At 50.4% G+C, this 23,493-nt stretch overlaps 2 protein-coding genes across 25 annotated transcripts in view; one reads left to right on the top strand and one right to left on the bottom strand.

Annotated features, from left to right (window-relative positions):
- Positions 1-371: 371 nt before the first annotated feature.
- Positions 372-23,493, bottom strand: part of MAP2K5 (mitogen-activated protein kinase kinase 5) — a 279,080-nt gene continuing 255,958 nt past the window's right edge. For 23 of the 24 annotated variants that reach the window (XR_013520769.1, XR_013520770.1, XR_013520771.1 and 20 more), the window contains one exon: positions 372-837. Coding sequence is in view for 16 of the 24 variants with exons in the window: in XM_054239383.2 (XP_054095358.1) it covers positions 733-837 (105 nt within the window). In the remaining 8 variants the exon portion in view is untranslated. Of the gene's footprint in view, positions 838-21,553; positions 21,670-23,493 lie in introns of those variants that run through there. The other variant, XM_054239381.2, reaches the window with a different exon arrangement.
- Positions 10,516-15,410, top strand: LOC118144798 (uncharacterized). The gene is made up of 2 exons (XM_078333478.1): positions 10,516-14,631; positions 14,823-15,410. Exons 1-2 carry the CDS (start codon positions 14,314-14,316, stop codon positions 15,261-15,263), a joined length of 759 nt encoding a protein of 252 aa, XP_078189604.1. The 5' UTR covers positions 10,516-14,313; the 3' UTR covers positions 15,264-15,410.

Raw genomic sequence — 23,493 nt, 5'->3', positions numbered from 1 at the left:
CTATGGGGTCAAGGGGTGGGGGTGGGAGTGGAGAGGGCCTCTCAGAACAGCCGACTCCCTCCTAGGCCACAGAGGTCGAGTGGACATGTCTGGCAGTTCAGGGAGGAGCTCAGGGTGGGGGCCTGAGATCCAGGCCGACTCCCTGCCATGGGACCCGTCCGAGTGCCGCCGTGCTTCTGTCTCGCGTCTGACAACAGAGCTGGGCTGTGGGCCTTAGCACAGCACTGCGAGGAGCGAGCAGGGCGCTTGCAGGTACCTGGATGGGCAGCTGGCACTGTCACACACATCCCTGCTGAAGTGGAGACCCCATCTGTCCCCGGCTCTGGGGGGGGGGCGACAGACCCACTAGACAACACAACCCTCATGTCAGAGACTGTCACAAAGCAGTAATACTTTTATTCCCATCAGTGATGCTGACGGGCCTAACCCTTTACAGAGAAAAAGGTTAGGAAAATAGAAGTGGGCAGGGGCCCCGGGTGCCTCCATTCTCACTGCCCCACCCTTTATGCCCTGCCAGCGTCGGCGTCTCCAGACCAGAAGGTGTAGGGAGGGCCTGGTGGGGCAGGCCACACGTGGCCCCAGGTAAGGCCCCCTGCTGGCAGAGACGAAGGTGAGGGCAGGGAAGCCTGGGCCCAGCAAAGCTCTTCTGGCGCAGGTAGCCTATGGAGAGGGTGATAGGTGGGTGGTTCTCCTTGGTGACCAGTCCTGGGCTTTCAGCTCCCCACTGCGGCTTCATGGGGATCCCTGCTGGCTCCGCCGCTCCTCCAACGCCCTGCACACCCACATGGACACGACAGTGGCATTTCCGTCATTGAACTGCACGAGGAACGGGTGGCCCTGCAGGGAAGAGGAGGAGGCTGTGATAGGCAGTCCGCGGACTCGAGCGCTCACTGCACTTTCCAGGGCCTGCATTCAGCCTGGATCCGATCTCTCCCCGATAACCCTGTGAGGTAATGAGGGTGGCCATCAGCTCCGTTTCACAGCCTAGATAGCTGAGGCCCAGGGACGGGCAGTGACGCACTGGTAGTCAGCACCAGCTGTCTGTGGTGCTAGTTGGTACACCTCAGGCTCTGCAATCTCTTCCTGAGGCTCGGACCGGCCTGGAAAGTGCTAAGGGCGAGGGCCTGTCCTGACCGCACACTCTGCCTGGCCCTTCCTCTGCCCGGCATCGCTCACACAGCCCATCAGCCAAGGCTAGGCTCCTGTGTTGCCAGTTTTCTGGTTCAGTTGCTGCCCAGAGACCAAAGAATCGTCTCGCCAGAGGCTGTGTCAGTCCCCGTTAGTTCTCTCCTTTGTCTACAGCTCTCCTATAAAGAAGTCATTACCTGCGGCCAGAGGGAGGGCCAACATGTCAGGGGAAGGAGGGGTAGGAAGAATGTGCTGGGCTGTGCACAGGATCACGGGTTCCTGGTGAGAAGTTTGGTGGGCGCTGGACTCTGGAGCTGGCACGGTTGCCCCGTGTCCTGCCTCTGGTTCTAACCCACTTGGCCCACAGGCAGGCCAGGTTCTGTTTAGCCAGTTCTCTTTTCTGCTGTCCTGAAGCACCAAGATTTATATCCACAATCTTAGGGTCCTCCTGGGAATTCCTAGGGAAGGTCAGAAAAAAGCAGGGACAGCCCAAGGTTGCCAGGCCACAAGTCAGGTGAAAGAAAACGTGAAGAGCCTTCTCTTTCCTTCTCTTCACTAAGCAGCTTCTCGTCTAGGAACTTACACCTGGTGGCTTTCTCGCCTACCAAAAGCTTTGCAAGTTGCACGGTAAGACTTGGGGAGCCACAGCGAGGAGAGAGAATGCAGGAGAGGAGGGACCCTGTGCCTCCCCCCAGCTCTTTTCCCTCCACATCCAGCACCTGCTTCCTTGCTCCCTCCAGCTTTCTCAGCCCCTCTTGGGCCTGTCCTCTGCCTGCACAGCCTGAGCTGGGCTTTGAGGGTGGGTCTCCCAACACACCCAGCCTGGACTGCAGCCCGAGAGCCTGCTTGAAGAGCTGCAAGGCATCGCCATGAGCTCATCACAAAGCCAAGAGCGATGTGGACCCTGGCTGTCCCAACCTCAGTGTCCACAGGGGCTGTCAAGGACCAGGCCTGGGGAGAACAGGGGACGGCAGGGCCCCTCTGGACCACAGGTCAGACCTGCTGGGGACAAGAGAAGAATGCCTAAGCAGTGCCTGCCCCCAGCCTTCCCAATTGAGGTTTAAAAACCTGCCCTGGGGGCACTGTGCGTGGGTCTAGGTCAGAGGCACACAGAGCACTGTAAGAGTTGTGATGAGGAGGAGGAAACTTGGATTCAAAAATGCCAAGACACCCAACCCTGGGCAGGGACCCACTAAGGCCAGGGTGGAGCTAGGCCTGGAGCCCAGCTGGGCACTTCCCATGATCTGCTCGCAGCACTCTGGGAGCTCCTGACATACCTGCGGGACCTGAGGCTGCGGGGACCATGGAGGTCAGGCTGGGTGAGGCCCTGTGGGTGACAGGCCTGGGCTGTGGCTGAGGCAGGAGTGGCCCAGGAAGGACTGGACTTTGGCTTCCACCATGTTCTCCTCCCCATATAAATGCCCACCCTATGGCTGCTTTCCCAAATCGCTGCCTAGACAGAGGAAATCCTCCCTGAAGTCCAGGTGTGCACACTTCCTCTCAGGAGGGGCAACCTTGTGCCCTTCTGAAGAACAAAGGGAGAAGCTGTGCTCACAGTGACGGGCCCCTCCCCCCAAGCCCGGGGTAACACAATGTCACTTTCCCATAATGTCGGGTGACTTTGGGGCCCATATGCTCCATCTCTGTTATCATCTGTTCCGGAACAAGCAGAGCGGAACTGCAGGAGGGAGCGCGGAGGCATTCCTCCACATTACAGAAGGGCGGATGGCCGCACTGCAGGGAGGCAGTTTGCCCAAGTGCCCTGGTAGGTGAGGGGAGAGGGCTGCTCGGCTGCTGGCATCCTCAGCTCCAGTGAGATGCCAGCCTCTCCTGCCCTCCTCGGCTGGGAGGTGACCTCGTCTCCTGCTGCTGCTGAGGCATGTTGTATCTCTGATACTTCACCCCACCTGCAAGGGAGAGACCTGGACCCACTGGCTTTGTCCCCAGCCACTGCTGATTGGTTTAGGGTGGCTGCCTGAGAGGGAGAATCACAGGACACAAAGCAGGGGATGGACGGACAGACAGACAGACATGGAGGGGACCCAGTGTCCTAGGCTGTGACCTGTGGACTTGGTAGCTGCTGGCAGCCATTCACCACCATTTGACGCAACATACAGAGAAAGCCAGGGTGCAGGGCCCAAGAGCAGGAGGTGCTGTCCAGAGGCAGGCAGGAGGGGTTCCTGACAGCACTGAGACCCTGGGGCCATTATACCCAGGGCCTGGCAGTGTTTCTGCCTGCAGGGTCCACAGGGTCACAGGATCCTGTGAGGCAGCTCGCAGGCTGGGGCTGGTTTCTGTTATTTGCAACCAAAGAGGTGTTAACTCACAGGTGGGCACAGTCGCCTCCACTTTACCGACTGATGATGCAGGGTCATAGCTGACCAGACGTGGGACTGGACCGCAAGTCTGTAACCCAAACCCACTGCTCTCCCTGGACAGACCTGGGCTGGACAGAGGAGGGAGAATCAATATTCAGATTGCAGTCCCCCTCATCTTGTTTCTACCATGGCAACTCGGGCCTGCCCAGCCAGTGGTGCGACCAGGGCTGCAGGCTGCAAGCCTAGACCATCCCAGGTCTTGACCTCCATCAGCACTGTCCCTTAGACACACTGGGAGTCACTGACTCCCCCTTCTCCCATTGCCGTGCATGAGAAGCAGGGAAAATACACCATGACCCCCCATTTTAGAGGAAAGGACATAGGCCCAGGGAGGGAAGAGGGGGGCTAGGAGCTGGCACTGAGTTCATGTCTCCTGGTTCTTCCTCTGGAGGATTCTCGGGGCTGGCCTGGCTCCCTGGGGACCCTGGCAGGTGTGGCTCTCTCCTTCTTCCCAGACTGTAATCGACGCCCTGAGCCTTATGACATGCCCAGGCAGGCATTCCTCATGAGTTGAGCAAGCAATCAAAATCTGACGGACAATTCGGAGGAAGCAGGAAACTCACTTGGCCACTCAGAAGTGCCCGAGTTCCACACAGCCAGATGCTCTAGGCATCCTGGTAAGGCCAGACTCCTAGAGATGGATGGAGATGGCACACCAGATAATACCAAGTCCAGTGGGAGGTAGCCCCATCTCCTTCGTGTTACTGATGAGGCATGTTGTATCCCTACAAGGGACTGACTTGGACAAGGAGTGCTGTGTGCTGGGCACTTGCCAAAGGTTTGTCCTGATGTGCCCACTGGCTCCCATGCTCACTGTGGTGCTGCACATAGCTACGCATCTCCATTGTGCTGATGAGGAAACTGAAGCCAACCAACGAGGCAGATGGGCTAGAACCAGAACACAGGTCTCCTGACTCCAGATGCCTTGCTCTCCTGTGTCTGCAATAAGACAGCCAACCTCAGCGCTCCTTGCAGTCTCCAGCCTCTGCCGCTGGTCCCTCCTCTGGGCTTGGGTGAAAGACATCCCTCCCAGGGTGAGGAATCCAGGTGCAGGCAAGCTCTTACAACCCCATCGGGCTACAAGGAACAATGGAAGCATGGCAGGTGCAGATCCCCGGAGCCCAAGCACTGAGACAGATGCTTGTCAAGAGCATCTTCCACCCACGGCGACTGCCCCAGGCATCTAGGCCTCTTTCCTCCATGTAGAAAGCGTGTTAGCACCATTGCATAGCCATGCCTGTGGAGGCCGGAAGTGCCAGGCTGGAGCTGAATGATCTCCCTGGCCTCATCACCAGGCAGTGAGAGCCACTCTCATTCCCTGGATCCTCTCAGGGCCAGCTGCAACCATTAAACTGACGAGGGTTGAAGTATTCTGGTCCACAGACTTTGCCACAAAAGACAGACACACAATGAGGGGAAAAGAATAGGGCTGCCAGAAGCAGGATGACTCCAAAAGTAGGACACAGGGAGACTGGGGGAGGTGCTGGCATCACCTGGGCAGACAGCCTCAGCAAAGGGGCTGAGGAGCACAATGCGGGACGTTGGTGGAAACGGCACAGTCATGAAGAACTGTGGTTGCTCACCTCTCCCTCCTCAACCTGGGCTCTAGTCAGCCTGTTGCTAGTTTGACTCTTTCCTTCTGTACTGATGTCCCTAATTCCCGCCCCTGTGTTCCACTGTGGTGAGATGCCTTCCTGATGGACGGACAGTAGGACGCTCCCGAGTGAAGGGAGGTGGGCAGGGCTTGGTGTGCTGGTTGTGTGGGCAAGAATGGAGGCTCTGAGCTGCTGCAGTGTGCGAGTGCTGCCTGAGGCTTGGGGGCTGCGCTTCCAGTCCAGTGCTCATTTAGAGACACCTGGATGTCTGCCCTTAGTTGGGCTTTCAGCTTCTTCCCAAATAGGAATGTACCAATTTAGGGCCCCCATACTTTCATCTCTTGTATAACTTTGTAAAGAATATCATGCATTTGAACAATTTAATAATTCGCTGGTGTGGCTGCAGGGCCTGGTTCAATGCTTGGCACATGGTCAGCCCTCATGCAAAGGTGACTTGTATATTCTGTATGTATGCATCTACTCATTGAGCACTTGCTGTGTACAGGCAGTGCTAAACGCCTTACATCAGCACACAGCTCTCTTGAACCCTCCGGGCACCCCAATTTTATAAAGCAAACTAAAGCTCTAGGAAACTTGGCGGTATGGGATAAGATCATGGAGAAAGTGGCAGGTTAGAGTTTAAACCCAGGACAGTCTCCGACCACGGAAGACACCACACTGCCTGCCTAATGGTGGTGTCTCTCTGGGGGATGGCTCCATAAATTGGCTGCTCTAGACATTTGGTGGCTCTCTGGATCACAAGACTGTTCTCCCTCAGGGTGAGCACCATGCACCTCCTCTCCCACCATGGGTGCTGCATGGGATAGGATGCCAAGGACCCATGAACCTGTGTAAGCCTGGCCTAGTAGAGAGCCCGATAAGCTGCTGCTGGACAGTGCAGCCCTGGGATCCAGTGACGTTTGTGAGGCTGAAGGGGCCTCCAAATGCCAACCCAATGACCATCCCTTCGCCTTTCGTTGCTGGACCTGTGATCCTTGAAGGCTCTGTGCAGCCCTCTTTAGGATTCCAGCCTGCCTGGCTGCAGTCACCCTTCTGTCCCTTCTCACACTAATGGAGGAGTGTCAGGACTGGATGGGATCTGACAGTCCAGTGGAGCCACAGGGCACGAGGTGTTCTGGGGTCTCTGCAGCGATTTCAAATTCTATTAAGAAATGTTTTATAGTTTTAAAAACCAATTAAAAAAAATAACATACACTATGGTCAATCAAAGGGTTACACCGAATATTGGTGATCTGTTACCTCGTACTGAGATGTTACGTTTTGCAGCTCTTAAGAGTCCACTAATTAGATCTGTGCATATTATTCAGCTTCTTAAGTGAATAAGCATGGGCTAGGAGGGCTGCTGTGGGGCACTGGTCATTTGAAAAAAGATGTCCATTCAGGATGTACTCATGTGTAAAGTGTGTAAGTGTACCACTTGTGTGGAGCTGTGAGGGTACCATGTGTAAAGCTGTGTGAGGGTACCACGTGTGGAGCTGTGTGAGGGTACCAGAGCCCAGGTACACTGAGCCCCTTGAAGCGCATCAGGGTGGGGAGATGCGGCGTGGTCAAAGGCTCTGAGACTCTGAGTTCCCGTAAGTTCCTGTAAGTTCTGAGTACCATTTGACTGACCATATTTACAGTAAGCAATTCGTATGAACAGTTGGTCATTGCAGTCAGCGACTAACTGTAAAATGTTTCTGCTATTCCTTTCTTAAACATCTACATTGGTTGGACGGATGCCTAATTTGAGAAGGCAACTGGGTGGGTGAGGTTTTCCTTGGCACTGTGCTACTGAGGCAATATATAGGAGCTGCGTGTATATATGAGAGTGCCATATGAGGTCACTGTCCCACGTGACCCTGGTTCTCAGAAGTGTTGTGTCCTTCAAGAGAAGTCTCATGGACGACTTGAAAAAGTGTCTACAATGGATACTAATACATTCAAGCTAAAAACCCCACTTCTTTTCCACATTAATGACGTCTTACATCAATATTACATAAAATGTGTTCCACTGTTAAAGTTTTAAAGCTACCAATCTAATCCCTACATACCCTAGAGAAGTTAAATAATTTATGGAAGGATGCACAGGTTTCCAGTGCCTGCTGAACTGCTGACAAGCGGCAGGACAGTGGGCAGCCTGCTAATATTAATTACATGAGATCATAAATCAAACTATCGTTGGGGCCGACTCTTCCTTCCTGGCTGGGTGTGGCAGGCTAATAAACAGGAGTGCTCAGGGAAAGAGGGGCCTTGATAAGTGGCTCTGTTAGAGGAAGCCAAGGCCCTGTTGGAGTGACGCAAGGGCCCCGGGCTAAGAGTCGGTCAGTCCTCCCTGGCCATCCCACTAGTCGTGATGGTTTGGAAGGCCACAAGGGCCTGGCCTATGAAAGAGATAATACTGAAGAGTGGAGGGGCCTCCCCTTCCCCTGGCTTCATTCTATGTGGAGGGACTGCTGCTCACTCCTGAGCCCTGTCCCCAGGGAGGTAGTGGCAACACTGGGCATGTGGGCCCACCTGGTAGGTCTGGCTGGCCTGCCATCTCCTGCCAAGCCCCCAGGCAGGCTCTAAGCCTGCAGGAGACCTGCAGTTATTCACCTCTGCTTAGCAAGGCCACGGGGCCACACTTGTAAACACATCCTCCAATCCAGACTTGTGCAGAAGTAAGGCTGATACATTCTCTCCATTTCTGGGTCTCATCTGTCAGCTGGTTTTGAACACAGGGCAGCTGTCTGCAGCCTCCTCACCCCCACCGAATACCACCTGCTCTCTCTCCCTCCCAGAGTGAGTTTAAGGACCAAATGAAATCACCTGACCCTGGGCAGTGCTTCACAGATACACTCCGGGCAGGTGAGGGTTATTCCTCCACAAAGAGCACGGGTCCTATACCTGGGGACGCGGTGGTGAGAGGAGGTGCTTGCACCACAGGTGTGGAGTCTTCCTTTCCACCCAGCGAGCATACCAGGGCAAACGCCACGAACGCAGAGCTTTCCACACAAGGGATCTGTTCTTAGAACGTGCTTTCTTGGCCTCTGATTTCTAAAGCTTTTCCATGGCTGGGGGTGGGGGCTCGTTGCCAGCCCTTCATTTTCTTTTAAGACCGAGGAAGTGGTGTGCAGCTGTGACATGTCATTTCAATCAACCTTCCTGAGTTTACTGTTCACAACTGCTACAGAAATAGACGGTTTCCCCCAAATATTATTAGCAGCAAACTGCTTACCTCTAGCCCTCCTAGATAGGACACAGGCATCTAAGGGGTCAAGGAGCTCTCCACTTTTCATCTGGGCAGAGCTGTGTGTTTCTACACAGTTATAGGCCAGAAAATGGCCCATTGGAAGAAAAAAAAAAGTTTCCAGAGGTGTCTATGAGTCATCCTAGGGCCTGTGCTTACAGAGCAGCCGCACGGTATGGGGTAGGGCACAGGACGACTCCGGTGGGCCATGGTAAGGCTGGTAGACACTTGGGGTGCCGACACTCTTGAGTCTGTGTCTCAGGAAGCTGATCTTTGTAAATGGCAAAATGGTGCCACTGGCCTGTTTAAAGGGGGCTGTGGTGACTGCTCTGGCAGGGGCCTTGGATAGGACTGGGCAGGCTGTACATGTTGCCTACCTCAGGCACTTCTGGGCCAGGCAGATGCCCAGAGGAATCATGAGAACAGACACCAGAGGAGAGTGGGCATTCTGCTTGAGATGATGCTGAGGATTCACCCCTGAAAGGCTGAGTCTGTAGCATGTCTGTGAATACGGGGCCAGTGACAAGTGTCTAGATGTTCAAGTTTGTCTCTGGGGGTGATGGCTGTGTGGTGATGGTGGTTTAAAGACACAATGCTGAGAAGGATGGATTCTCCCTTGTCCTCTGCTTTCCTTACCTCTTGAGTGAGAAACATATGAGGCTGCGCACAGTGGCTCATGCCTATAATCCCAGCACTTTGGTAGACTGAGGTGGGTGAATCACCTGAGGTTCGAGACCAGCCTGTCCAATATGGTGAAACCTTGTCTCTACTAAAAATACAAAAATTAGCCAGGCATGGTGGCAGTGGCATGAGCCTGTAATCCTTGGGAGGTTGAGGCAAGAGAATTGCTTGAACCTGGGAGGCGGAGGTTGCAGTGAGCTGAGATCTCACCACTGCACTCGAAAAAGAACCAATGAAAGATGTAAATTCGGCTGGATGTGGTGGCTCATGCCTGTAACCCCAGCACTTTGGGAGGCCAAGGCAGGTGGATCATGTGAGGTCAGGAGTTCGAGATCAGCCTGGCCAACGTCATGAAACCCTGTTTCTACTAAAAATACCAAAAAATCAGCTGGGTGTGGTGGTGCATGCCTGTAATTCAAGCCTCTTGGGCAGCTGAGGCAGGAGAATTGCTTGAACCTGGGAGGCGGACGTTGTAGTGAGCCAAGATTGTACCACTGCACTCCAGCTTTCCTTTTCTGTCTCAGAAAAGGAAAAAAAGAACCAATAAAAGGTATTTCTCAGATTAAAAATCAGTGATTTCTAAGTAAAGTAAATATAAAATCTGTACCTAGAAAAACTAGCCTCTGTCCCCTGCAGGGACACTCCAGAGGAGTTTCTGGAAAATCTAAAGTAACTGGAAGACCATGAAAAGAGGAAGACATGATCAACCCCGTGGCGCCTACTTTAGGACATTGTTTCTTATTCCCGCCTCAATTGATAAGGCCATTGGACTTTGTAGCTGACTTTGGCCAACCTTGAGACTCCACACCCTACGACCCCCTTCCAGCTTGCAAAAAACCGACCTGAAGTTACTTCAGTAACTTTCCATTGTTTACCCCAAACCTATAAAACCAACTCCTACCCTTCTGCTCTCACTGATGCCCTTTTTGGTTTCAGCCTGCCCAAACCCAGGTGAAGAAACAGCCATGCTGCTCACACAAAGCCTGTTTGGGGGAGATCTCTTCATTCAGAATGCTCATTTTAATATTCGGTGCTGAAACCCAGGATGGGGGAACTCCTACAGGAGACCAAAGCCCGTCCCTGCCCCTGTGCTTCCTCCGCGAAGAGACCTACTATGCCCTAGGCTCATCGGACCCGCCTGCACTTCCACTCACCACCCTCAGATCAGGTAAGTGGTTTGCCTCAACACTCTTCTCTAGCTCTTCTGACAGTTTCCTTCTCCTTTCAGTTTCACTGTCCCCTCCCTTTCACTGGAGATGAGGAGACTGGGCTTTCCGTGAGGTTCATGACCAGAAAAAATCCTACATAGGTCATGGAACCAGGAAGACAGTCTTCCCTCAGTGACTGATTATTGCAGAGACATCTGCTCTGGTCACTCGCTCGCACTCACAGGTGATGTATCAACACAGGGGACACCCCCTTTGACCGATTCACCCCAGGTTCAGACCAAGGTTCAGTCTGGAACCCCTGCTAAGCTGCTTGGTCGCACATTCACTTTTTTTTTTTTTTGTCTCTGCCACTCTTAAACTATAGGGGCAGTCTTAGGCCCTACATTCCTCCCTGTCCCTTAGCGTGCGTTCTGAAAAACCTCAAACCTCCGGCTATCACCTGACCTAAAACCTAAGTGTAAGGCTGGTTGCCTTGCCGGGAGACCGGACACACCCACCTCTGCATTAGGCACCTAGCTCTGCCGCATGGCTCCCCTGGAAGGCTCTGGCACTGGAAAACCTGCCCAACAACCACTGGTGGCCCGCCCCGTCCCAATCCTGCTCCCCTGGAGCCAATCAGAGCACCCAGCTATTGCTCATTCCTCATAGCCATAAAAACCCCACACCCCAGGAAGTCAGCTCGACTTCTCTGGCCCCTTTCCCTGGACCAGAGAACCTCGCCCAGGAGCTGAATAAATTGGCATTTAATTTTCTTATACTGGCCTCCGTTTCCTCATTTTATACTAGGCAGTAACTCTTACAAGTAGTGCCGAAAACCTGGGAGGAGTTCAAGACCCCTCCTGGGGGAAACTGACTTCTCTACCATAAGCCGAAACAGGGAGCCGCCACCCCTCTGATCGTCTGCAGCCATCACTCGGTAAGACTCCTATTGCCCATAACCCCAATCCTCTGTTTGCTCCGAACCTTGGGGTACCCTGTCCGTAATCGCAGCCACGTCAGGGACTCCTTTCCGTCTCGAGCCGTGGGTCTCGTGGAGATGTCCCAGTGCCCCTGCTCCCCTGTCCCAAAAGACAGGAATATTGTGGAGATGTCCCTATACTCCCATCCTTCCCTGTAATCCCCGGTGCTCAGGTGTTGAGGTCTAGGAGGCCGTTCCTCACTCCTGACTACTCCATGACAGAGAGTGGATTATGGGTAATCAGGAGTCCTGCCTAGACCCCAAGTCGCCACTGGGATGTCTAGTCCAAAATGTACCCAAGCTGGGCCTCCATAAAAAAGAAAAGACTGCTTTTCCTCTCCACCATGGCCTGGCCCCAGTATCCTCTGGACAACCAGTCCAAGTGGCCACCCTAGGGATCTTTCAATCTTGGCATTCTAACGGATTTAGACAATTTCTGTCAAAGAAATGGTAAATGGTTGGAGGTCCCCTACGTTTAGGCCTTCTGGTATCTTTGCTCCCGTCCCACCCTCTGTTCCTCTTGCACCACCGCTCAGGTGCTCCTGGCCAAAGAAACTCCCTCACCGCCCTCGGCCCCTCCCCATCCTCCTCCTTTTCCAACCCTGACCCACCCGCCAGATCCACTAATCCTTCGCCCTATGCAGAATCTCAACCCCCTCCTCCTCTTCCTCATCCCAACCTAGCCCCTCCTGTCAGTGCTCACACTCACTTGCGCTGTGCTCCCAATGATGAAACCTCCTTCCTTTGCCCCCTTCGCGAGGTCACCTGAGTGGAGGGTGTTGTCTGAGTACATGTTCCCTTCTCTCTCTCTGTCTCTGATCTATCAACCATTGAGAAATGCCTAGGGTCATTTTTCACCAATCCTACTGCTTATACCAAAGAATTCTGCTACCTCACCTGGCATGATACCTATATAATTCTGTCCTCCACCCTCACTCCAGATGAGCGTGATCGCATCATTATGGCAGCCCGGGTGCACGCTAATCAGGTGCATCTCACAGACAGATGCCAGTAGGTTCGGCGGAGGTCCCCGACGCCAACCCTAATTAGAATTATCAAACTGGTCAAGATGGCTGCCGCCGCAGAGACCAAATGCTGCAGTGCCTCCTAGTGGGCATGCAAGGCGCAGCCCAAAAGGTAGTTAATTATGATAAATTAAGGGAAATAACTCAGGGTCCTACTGAAAACCCCGCCGCCTTCCTCAACCGATTAACTAATGCTATGATCCTTCATACCCGGCTGAACGCTGCCTCTTTAGCGGGGGCTACAGTCCTAGCCACCCATTTCATCTCTCAGTCAGCAGCTGACATTAGAAAGAAACTTAAAAGGACTGAGGAGGGCCCCCAAACTCCCATACGAGACCTGGTAAACATGGCATTTAAAGTTTTTAATGGCCAAGATGAAAAGGCTGAGGCCACCCACCAGGCCCATCTACAGCAAAAGGTAAGCCTCCAAACCCAAGCTCTTGTGGCAGCCCTGAGGCCAGCAGCCCACCAGCTGCCTGGTGGAGGGGGTCCATCAAAACCCACCAACAACTCCAGAGGCATTCCGCCTGGGCCCTGTTTCAAGTGCAGTCAGGAGGGACACTGGGCACATCAGTGTCCATGTCCCCGACCACCTACCAAGCCCTGCCCGGACTGCAAGCAGATTGGACGTTGGCACAGTGATTGCCTGACCCCCCACACCTCTATGTGGAGGGCAGGCCGGTCTGCAGGAAGCAATCCCATTGCTTGAACTTCTCAGCCGTCTGGACAACTGACTCAGCCCAGACTCGAAGGACCCCTATCACCCTTGCCAAGCCCAGCGTAATGCTGTAGGTAGCGGTAAGTCCATTTCCTTCTTAGTGGACAGGGAAGCTACCTATTCTGTATTGCCTTCCTACTCAGGACCTAGCATTCCTTCCCAGGTTTCAGTCATGGGAATTGACGGCAAGCCTTCCTGTCCTAATCCAACCCATCCTTTAGCCTGTGTCCTTGAGGGATACGCCTTTTCCCACTTTTTTAATCATACCCTCGCACCCAGTCCCCCTTTTAGGACAAGACATTCTCCAGACTGTGGGGGCCACTCTCCAACTCACTGGCCCTCCCACACTCAAGCCCACCATCTGCCCACCTCCTACTGCCACTCCTGACACCACATTGTGCCCTAATTCCTCACCTCAACCCCCTATTCCTCCTGACGTAGTTAATCCCCTGGTACGGGATACCTCCAAGATTGAAGATCCTTCAATCAGCCTTCACCCCACTTCCCCACTCAACCCAGCTACCTTGCTTCCACTTCCATCCATCCCTTCCCCCTTCCGCACCCCACTCCTGCCCTGAACTAATGGATGCACTTGCCAAACCTTGAGAGAGCCTATCCAACCTTCCCCTGCCTAACCCAGACCTTACTTTCTATGTGGATGGAAGTTCAGTAATAACAGCCGGTGGAGGCAAAAGGCAGCCTATGCAGTAGTCACAGATTCAGCCACCCTCAAGGCACATCACCTCCCTGACGGAACCACATCACAAAAGGCGGAGCTCATTGCCCTAACCTGAGCTCTCGCACTAGCACAGGGAAAGCAAGCAAATATCTATACTGACTCAAAATATGCTTTTCTTATTACCCATTGCCACTCTGCCCTCTGGAGAGAGCGAGGATTCCTTACCACAAAGGGGTCCCCCATAATCAATGCTACACAGATCTCTAACCTCTTACAGGCCTTATCATTGCCCAGGGAGGTTGCAGATACCAGGCCCAGCATAATGCTGTCTCCCGGGGCAATGCACAGGCAGATACAGCAGCAAGATCTTTAATGCCAAGTTGGCCGCTACCCCTGTTCTCTTCCTTATACTCACCATCAGAAAAACAGGCCCTTATACTAAAGGGGGGAACAGAATCTAATCAGGGCTGGATCTTCCTAAATAACAGAATCGCCCTTCCCCACCCGGGAAACAGGCCCCTAAAATTATTGCTGAAATCCACCAATCCTTACGTATAGGGCCTAAGGCATTACACCGCTTTGTACAGCCCCTCCTTTTCTCACCAGGTCTGCAACAAACAATTGAGCAGGTACACAAGGCAGGCGTTACTTGCTCTAAGGTCTCGCCTCAGGAAAGCTTAAGGCCACAGTTTCCTACTCACCAAATGTGGGGCAACCTACCGGCCTGACTGGCAAATTGACTTCACTCATATGCCCACTCACAAAAAGCTCGGCTACCTCCTAACTTTTGTAGATACTTTTTCAGGTTGGATTGAAGCCTGCCCCACCTCCCGGGAGACAGCAGACCCGGTGGCCTCCCTCCTTATTCAAATCATCCCTCACTTTGACCTACCTGCCACCATCCAGTCGGACAATGGTCCAGCATTTACAGCCCAAGTAGTCCAGCTAGTCGCCAAGTTCCTCAACACCTCCCAGAAACTGCACATCCCTTACCATCCGCAGTCGTCGGGTAAAGTTGAACAGGCCCACGGCATCCTCAAAGACCATTTGGCCAAACTTGCTATTGAGGTAAAACTCTTGGCCCACACTCCTACCTCTTGCCCTGGACTGGGTCTGGGCCACCCCACAGGGGCCAACGGGCCTGAGCCCCTTTGAATTGCTGTACGGCCGGCCTTTCCTGGTTTCCCATAATCTCCCTGTGCAACCACCTCCACTGGCCTCCTACCTTCCCTTTCTCTCTCTCTCCGCCACTTACTCAGGGAACACGCTGTCGCACTCTCCCTGTCATTCTGGGACCAGAGGACCCCCACCCGGCAGCATCTCTCCAGCCAGGTGACAGCATTCGCCTCCCGAGAGCTCAAACCAGGATCCTTGCAACCCAGGAATCCTGGACTGAGGGCCCCACCCCCAGGACCCATGATCTTGTACAGGTAAACTGCCAAACAGGTGGCTGTCAGTCTACTGTCTCCATCCTCATCCCACACGGTAAAAGCGCTGAACTCGGTCGCAATCATGGGTTTCACTTTCAGCATGGGCTGTGTTTTCTATATGACCAAACCAAGGACGACTGTCATTGGTGGAACACCACCTATGGGGGGTGCCCACACAGCTCTTGTGTCGTTCACAAGCCACGGCCTCCAAGCCGTCCCAACCACATGCTCTCGCTTCAGCAGTGGTTCGTTAGCCCTCAACATCCGTGACCCCTGGCACAGCCATTGGGATGCAGGAGTGTCCAGTAAAGTCAACGAAGATTATACCTGGAGCCACCCTGAGGGAACATGGCTAATATTCCAGTCCTATACCCGCATCGTCCCTGAAACAATAGAACAGCTCAGATCTGTAAGCCATACAATCCTGCAAAATGAAGCCATCCTAACCAACCAATTCAAACCCTCAGCTAACACCTCTCAGTCTTTCTCTTGGTTGACTCTAGTACAGCAGGGAGCCAACATGTTAAATTTAACTAAAGCCATGAATATCACCAACTGCTTTTTATGAGCCTCTCAGCAACCGCCCCCCGCCCTTTGCTGCAGTTTCCCTCAGGTCCGGGTTCAATCTGTCACAATCACCTACAGGACCCGGCACCATCTTAACGGATATCCCCTTGTTCCAAGTACACCCTTAAAATTTCTCTCTGCTATGAGACAACCAGCAGCTCCAGTCCCAGCTGTAACACCACAGTAAAGGTAAAATCCTCCCTCTACGCACCACCAGGAGGATATTTCTGGTGAAATGGAACCTTAACTAAAGTTATTAATGCCTCCTTCCCTTTCCCTTGTGTGCCTGTCACCTTGTCCCACAGTTAGAGGTATACAGACAGGCCGAACTTCTATTACTCCTTCCACCCTCCCCTAATCCCGAGACAGACGAGCAGTCTTCCTCCCAATGGTCATTACTCTCTCTCTAGCATCGTCTCTGGTGGTGGCCAGGCTGGGTAGTGGCGCCCTGGGCTACAGTGTCACCTCAGCCACTCAACTAGAGAACAAGCTTCGCGTGGCTATCGAAATGTCAGCCCCCTCCCTGGCCTCCCTCCAGCGACAAATCATGTCACTGGCCCAGGTAACTCTCCAGAACCGACAGGCCCTTGACCTGCTGACAGCAGAAAAGGGAGGTACCTGTCTGTTTCTTCAGGAGCAGCGCTGCTATTACATCAATGAAACAGGCCTCGTAGAAGAAAATGTCAACACTCTTATCACCTCCGAGAAGACCTCTACAAGAAGCAGAATGTATCAGTCTCACCTCTTAACTGGTGGCAATCCCCCATGCTAACCTGGCTAACCCCTATTATCACCCCCATCATTATAGTTTGTCTTCTGTTAATGCTAGTCCTCTTTTTCCTCAGTTTTTAATAGGCCTGCATGAGAGAAATTTCCACGGTGGCCATAAACCAGATGCTACCTCACCCCTATGTCCGACTCCCAACCAAGGCACCAGCCAATTGACCCTTCTCCCACACTCTGCCCCTATTCAGCAGGAAGTAGCCAGAAAGAAGCGGTGTCCTATGTCATCAAAAGGGTCGGAATGTAAGGCTGGTTGCCTCTCTAGGAGGCCAGACACACCCACCTCTGCACTCAGCACCTGACTGCACCCGGCACCAGGCTCTGCTGCATGGCTCCCCTGTAAGGTTCCAGCTGATGCAACCCTGGCTGGCTCTTGCACCGGAAAAACCCGCCCAATAACCCACCAACCAATGAGGGCCCGCCTCGTCCCAATCCTGCTTCCCTGGAGCCAATCAGAGCACCCAGCTGTTGCTCATTCCCCATAGCCATAAAAACCCCACACCCCAGGAAGTCAGCGCGACTTCTCTGGCCCCCTTTTCCCAGACCAGAGAACCTCGCCCAGGAGCTGAATAAATTGGCATTTAATTTTCTTATACTGGCCTCAGTTTCCTCATTTTAAACTTGGCAATAACCCTTACACTAAGGATCTTATTTTCCTTTGCAATACTGCTTAGCCACAATATAACTTGGACAGTGGTTCTAAATGGCCCGAATATTTTCTAACCTGTAGGATCTATACAACTTTTGTCACAAAATGGGCAAATGGTCTGAAATTCCCTACGTCCAGGCATTACACACCAATCCCTCCCTAATCTCTGCTCTTCTCTCCCTTCCATCTGCCCCTCCTGCCTTTGCCGGTGACCCAGAATCCTCCTTGTCCATTGACCCTTTTGACCTTGCTCTTCTCTGCCTGTCTGAACCAGGCCCTAATCCAGGACCCATCCAGAGCCTTCCTCCTCTTCCTCTGCCCACAACCCACCTACTTATGCCACTCTTGTCACCTCCCAACCTCATACCTGGTCTGACTTACAGTTTAGTCTTCTGCCCCGGGGCCCAACAATTCCCCCTTCAAGAGGGAGCTGGAGCCAAAGGCATAGTTAGCGTACACGTTCCTTTCTTTTTATCAGACCTTTCCCAAATCAGCCAACGGTTGGGCTCCTTTGCATCAGGTCCTACTAAATAAAGAGTTCTGATACTTAACCCAGTCCTATAATCTCACCCAGAGTGACTTAAATGTCATCCTTCCTTCTGCTCTCACCCCTGAATGCTTAATATGCATTTTATTACCCAATTAGCCCCTGACATTAAAAAAAGGTACAGAAATTAGAACCTAGCCCTCGAACCCCACAAAAGGAACTAATCGACCTCACCTTTAAGGTGTTTAATAACCTAGAAGAAGCTGCCGAGTGGGCAGCATATTTCAGAATTACAAATGCTAGCCTCTTTTTTCAAGCAAAGAGAGAACACGGGGAAAACCAAATGACCATGTTCTAAGGGAGTCTAAACAAATAACAAAGATCTCTGATATTATACACAGCATGCTCTCTGACCACAGTGCATTAACATTAGATAATAATCACAAGATAACAAAACATCTTTCACTATTTTCAGATAAAAAAAAACTTCTAAATAATTTGGCATAAAAAATCCTAATTGAAATTGAAAATTACTTAGAAGTGAATGAAAATGAAAACACTACATGTAAACATTTGTTGGATGCAGCTAAAGCAATATTAGCAGGCAATTTCGTAGCTTTTTAGGCATGTATTAGAAAAAAGATTAAAAATTTATGAGTTAGCCGAGCGCAGTGGCTCACGCCTATAATCCCAGCACCTTGGGGGTGGATCACGAGGTCAAGAGATAGAGACCACCCAGGTCAACATGGTGAAACCCCGTCTCTACTAAAAATACAAAAAATTAGCTGGGCATTGTGGTGCATGCCTGTAATCCCAGCTACTCAGGAGGCTGAGGCAGGAGAATTGCCTGAACCCAGGAGGCAGAGGTTGCGGTGAGCCAAGATGGCGCCATTGCACTCCAGCCTGGGTAACGAGAGCGAAACTCTGTCTCAAAAAAAAAAAAAATTTTGAGCTAAGCGTTTAATAAATTATAAAAAGAACGAAAAGTGAATCTAAAGAAATCATAAGATGGCAAATAATAAAGAACATGAAGGAATTAAATAGATGTCATGAAGATGATCAAAATTAAGGAGAAAACAAATATGAAAGGAAAAAAGATACATAAACACAAATCTACTCAAAATTGAAAAAGAATAAGGGCATATCATATGAATGATATGAAGCCAACATTATTTGAAAAATGCTGACAGTGATGACTCACAGCAGAAAGAGTGAGTGTGAGATGAGAGAAGTGGGGGTGGTAGCTGGCAAGGTGCCAATGAGCACTGACAAACCATCACCCCCAGCATGCGTGTCAGAGATTTCTGACTCCTAGAATCATAGTTTTAACTTTTCAAAGCACTTCATACCCATTGTCTCATCTTATTTCAAGAAGCAGCAAATTAAGTAAAGGCTGCTACCTGCTTAAAATCTTAGTAACAGCTTTTCTAGTTCCTTAACAGGGAGAAACAAACCGCTTACACAAAGACTGAGCCAAAGTGGAAAATGTTTGCTGCTATCAAATCAGCAAACAATAGAGGAAAAAACTGCTAAAGACACTGGACATCACAACTTTGGGTAAATACGTTTAAATAAAGTACCATCCCTTTTTTCTTTTTTTTTTTTTTTTTTGAGATGGAGTTTTGCTGTTGTTACCCAGACTGGAGTGCAATGGCACGGATCTCGGCTCACCGCAACCTCTGCCTTCTGGGTTCCAGCAATTCTCCTGCCTCAGCCTCCCGAGTAGCTGGGATTACAGGCACGCACCACCACACCCAGCTACTTTTTGTATTTTTAGTAGAGATCCTTATTGACCAGGATAGTCTTGATCTCTTGACCTTGTGATCCACCCGCCTCGACCTCCCAGAGTGCTGGGATTATAGGTGTGAGCCACCGTGCCCGGCCAACCATCCCTTTTTTCAAAACGATTTTAGCTGTGATATTCCAGAGTTATCTGAGCCTCATTCACTTCAGTGGAATGGGCTGCTAAGAGGAGTGCAGGGAAGCTGGCTGGGGAAAATCTGGAAAAGAGCATAACAAAGGTCAAAGCCATCAGACCTCGTCTAGTTTCCTACAGGATTGAAAATGACCAATTATTCTTAAGTATTTCTGCTATTAGCAACCAACGTCTTCCATCTGAAACCAACTCCTTTTTTAAATAAGGAAATGCACAAAAAGGAGGCAAACTATTTGAAATTCTGATCATTTTGCATCCCAACAGCAAATAAAAGTCATCAACAGAACTCACTCTTAGCCTTGAGCAATATTTTCTAAAACAAAACACGAAGAGCCTGTGGTACTTAACTATTCTGTTATTGATTTACTGTGGTTTGCAAGGTAATGCTGAAGATAATGAGATGTAGAGAAGCCTGAAATGCGTTTTCCGTGGTGGTGAGTGGTGTGACCTGCGTTTTCCAAGGTGGTGTCGCTGGTCACACTCTGAATGAATGACTGAAGGAGCACACTTTATCTGGTTACAAATAAGCTGGCCACCTTCACTGCGGAGCCTCACGAAACCAGTCTATTTCCACTGTTAAGAAAGACAAGTTATTCAGCTGCAAGCTTCCTTCTAAAGGTAGCTGTGTCTATTTGACCAAGGGTTTTAATGCAGTAAAATTCACTGTGGATGTACTGAGTGGCTTCTATGTGCCTAGATCTAAACCTGGTTTTTAGAGCCTAAGGACTTTCCTTGGCACATTCATGACTATTTGGTCCTCTCAGAAAATAAAACCTCAACAGTTTGAAGTCCACCTTAGTTACTGATTCAAGAGCAAAGTGATCATATTGCTTCAAACTTGAACATTTAGAAACAGCATTATCAAACAGTGTATTTTCTACTTAGCGAAATGGCCAGTTTCCAAATCTACGGGCACTTTACGACCTACAGGCCACTACACTTTGACACCCGTATCTTAGACGAAGAATCTGGAAGTTAAACTAGAACTTGAACATTTTAATTTTAGGTAGTCCCTCAAGCTTTTCTTTAAGCCAGTTTTCTTGTATTTTAATTTGATTCTAACAAGCTTAGTGTCTGATTTCCCAATTGAAAGCACAAGAGAAACAGCCAAAGAGAAGGGGAAGAGGAAGGTCTTTTCAAAGGGGGAGCAAGGCTAGCAGCAAGAAATGACATCTACTGGCAAAACTACATAACAAAAACAAAAACCAGTTTGGGGTCAACCAGCCTAGGGCCACATGGCCTTATCTGTGTCAATATCAGGAGATACTGGTATAGAACATGCCACACAGACAATGTCCATAATAATGAGCTTAAGAATTTTTGGTTTTTTAGAGAGGAGGTCTCAGTGTTGCCTAGACTGGAGCGCAGTAGTTAGTCACAGACATAATCACTGTGCATTACACCCTTGATGCTCTTGCTTCAGTATCCCGAGTAGCGGGAAGTAAAAATTTTTCTTTAATTAAATCGTGCTGGTCTCGGTGACTCACACACACCTGCAATCCCAGCACCTTGGGAGGCCAAGGCGAGCGGATCATGAGGTCAGGAGATAGACACCAGTGAGCCGAGACTGGGCCACTGCACTCTAGCCTGGGCGACAGAGCGAGACTCCATCTCAAAAAAAAAAAAAAAAAAAAAAAAAAAAATTAAATCCTGTTGCATGTAATCTGTTTAAGAGGATAGAGAAGTGTTATAATACATTTAAGCCTCATTGGCCGGGCGCGGTGGCTCACGCCTATAATCCCAGCACTTTGGGAGGCTGAGGCGGGCAGATCACAAGGTCAAGAGATCGAGGCCATCCTGGCCAACGTGGTGAAACCCCGTCTCTACTAAACATAGAAAAATTAGCTGCACGTGGCGGCATGTGCCTGTAGTCCCAGCTACTCGGGAGGCTGAGGCAGGAGAATTGCTTGAACCCAGGAGGCGGAGGTTGCAGTGAGCCAAGATTGTGCCATTGCACTCCAGCCTGGCACCTGGCAACAGAGTGAGACTCTGTCCCCCAAAAAAAAAAAAAAAAAAAAAATACATTTAAGCCTCTTCCTTGTAATCTTCTAAAATTTGATTCATAAAGCATATGGTATAGTTACCTGAATAATTTTCTTACGTGGAGTGCCTCATCCACCTATGACGTTGCCATGTGAGTTTTAGAAAATCCATAGTAAATACAACAAAGACTCTCGCTTCGCCTGGTCGCTTTTCTGTAAAGTTCGCCATGAAGCACCATGTGATCTCACAGGGACAGATGAGCCTGCCGATCCTGTGAATTCAGTAAAGACATATGGGGCCACTTTGGGCCCAAGTTTACCTTGGCTTCTTTGCAGAGTTTGATTACTTTTAAGATTTATGGTCAAAGCGGGGGGAAGAAAGAAATACCTCACAGAGCAGATTTATGACTTCATCTTGATTTTTAATACCATTAGGAATGACATCCTATGACATAATCTTGGAATGACTGCAGGGTGACTCAGAAACTCAGTGGAAAGTTTTATATTTTAGGGTCTGGAGCATTTTGTAGTTACAAGGTCAGGAAGGAAAGGACCAGGGAAATGAGCCAGAGAGATGGTCAGAGAGTGAGTGTCAGCTGGTTTAATTTTCTGTGTCAACTCCGAAAATTAGATAAACAATGACAAACCAGGCTTTTTAAATGAACTTGTCACTTCTGGTTTTCTTGACACAGAGCAACATTTTTCAAGTCCTGGTAGCCCCAAAGACAGATTTAACCCCTGAGAGGTTTATCCAAGTGTTTCAAAGTCCTCACATCTGAAAACAAAAGGCTTGGTCCAACCCTACACCCCTTAAAAGAAAAACAAATTATCCTTGAAATTTAAAGACTCTTCTCATAACAATGAAGGGGACTTTGCCTAGAGCCAGAAGGTCCAGTCTTTTGCAGGAGGGTCTTGGCAATGCCTTAGTTTTTTCTTTCCCCCAGACCAACTCAACACTTCCACACAGGTTTTGATCTTAACCTCCTTTCGCAAACATGACCTCCAACAACTGTTCTAAGCAATACTGTCCACACTGAGAAGGTACTGGCTCTCTTCTCAACAATGCAGGTGAGCAGGGACCTGGCCCTGGCCCTCCTCTGCATGCTGCTTTGTCATTATGAAGAGGTGGAAGGTAAGAATTGTCCTGACTTATATATGCTTTGTGCTATTTTTTAAGTCTATGTTACAGCCATGACATTCTCCCTGATGGTGAGGGAAACAGATCAGTGAATTTTTCTTTTTTTTTTTTTCTTTTTTTTTGAGACGGAGTTTCGCTGTTGTTACCCAGACTGGAGTGCAATGGTGCGATCTCGGCTCACCACAACCTCCGCCTTCTGGGTTCAAGCAATTCTCCTGCTTCAGCCTCCTGAGTGGCTGGTACTACAGGCACGCACCATCATGCCCAGCTAATTTTTGTATTTTTAGTAGAGACGGGGTTTCACCTTGTTGACCAGGATGGTCTCAATCTCTTGACCTCGTGATCCACCCGCCTCGGCCTCCCAGTGCTGGGATTAGAGGCGTGCATTGCCCCTGCTATAAGGATATTTATTTAAAGACAATCCAGTTTGAATATGTTGATTTGGAGAGAGAAATGCTTATGTTTACTCATCGCAGCATTTGAGTAGGATTTTCTTTCTACAACTGGCTTTCCAGCTCATTATCTTATTTCAGTGTCACAACAACTCCATGAAGTGGCTGGATGGCATTACTGTTACTTCCTTCAATTTGTGGATTTGGCCAAGGCAGAGTTGGGATTTGCACTGAATGTCAGCTCCCAAACCTGTGCCTTTTGTGACTACGTGCAATATAACAGCAGCCAGTTGTAAGCACTTACCCTGTGCTCATTAGGTGCTTTCATTTACATTAGTTCACGTGATCTCCAAAAGCCCTATCAGAAAGCAAATGGTAACGTAGTTTTATAAACAAGGACGCTGCATTCTAAGGTGGTAATGATGCCTGAGCCCAGGTTTCTTGAGGTTCTTGGCCTTCACAGGTCAGTCTTTCCCCATACTCTACAAGTGGTCAAAACGAGCCCCTGCATAACAGAGTCACAGAGTCTGGCCTCGAGAAAATCCGAAACAGGTGATCTGAAGACC

The sequence above is a fragment of the Callithrix jacchus genome, chromosome 8, assembly GCF_049354715.1.
Source record: "Callithrix jacchus isolate 240 chromosome 8, calJac240_pri, whole genome shotgun sequence".
NCBI lineage: Eukaryota > Metazoa > Chordata > Mammalia > Primates > Cebidae > Callithrix > Callithrix jacchus.
This window is presented reverse-complemented; position numbering and strand designations above follow the sequence as displayed.

Excerpts from the sequence above, each read along its gene's own strand:
- LOC118144798 (XM_078333478.1), top strand. The coding sequence starts at position 14,314 with ATGCCCACTCACAAAAAGCTCGGCTACCTCCTAACTTTTGTAGATACT. Across the intron at positions 14,632-14,822 it reads TGGCCAAACTTGCTATTGAG|GGAACACGCTGTCGCACTCT; the intron begins GTAAAACTCTTG and ends CCACTTACTCAG.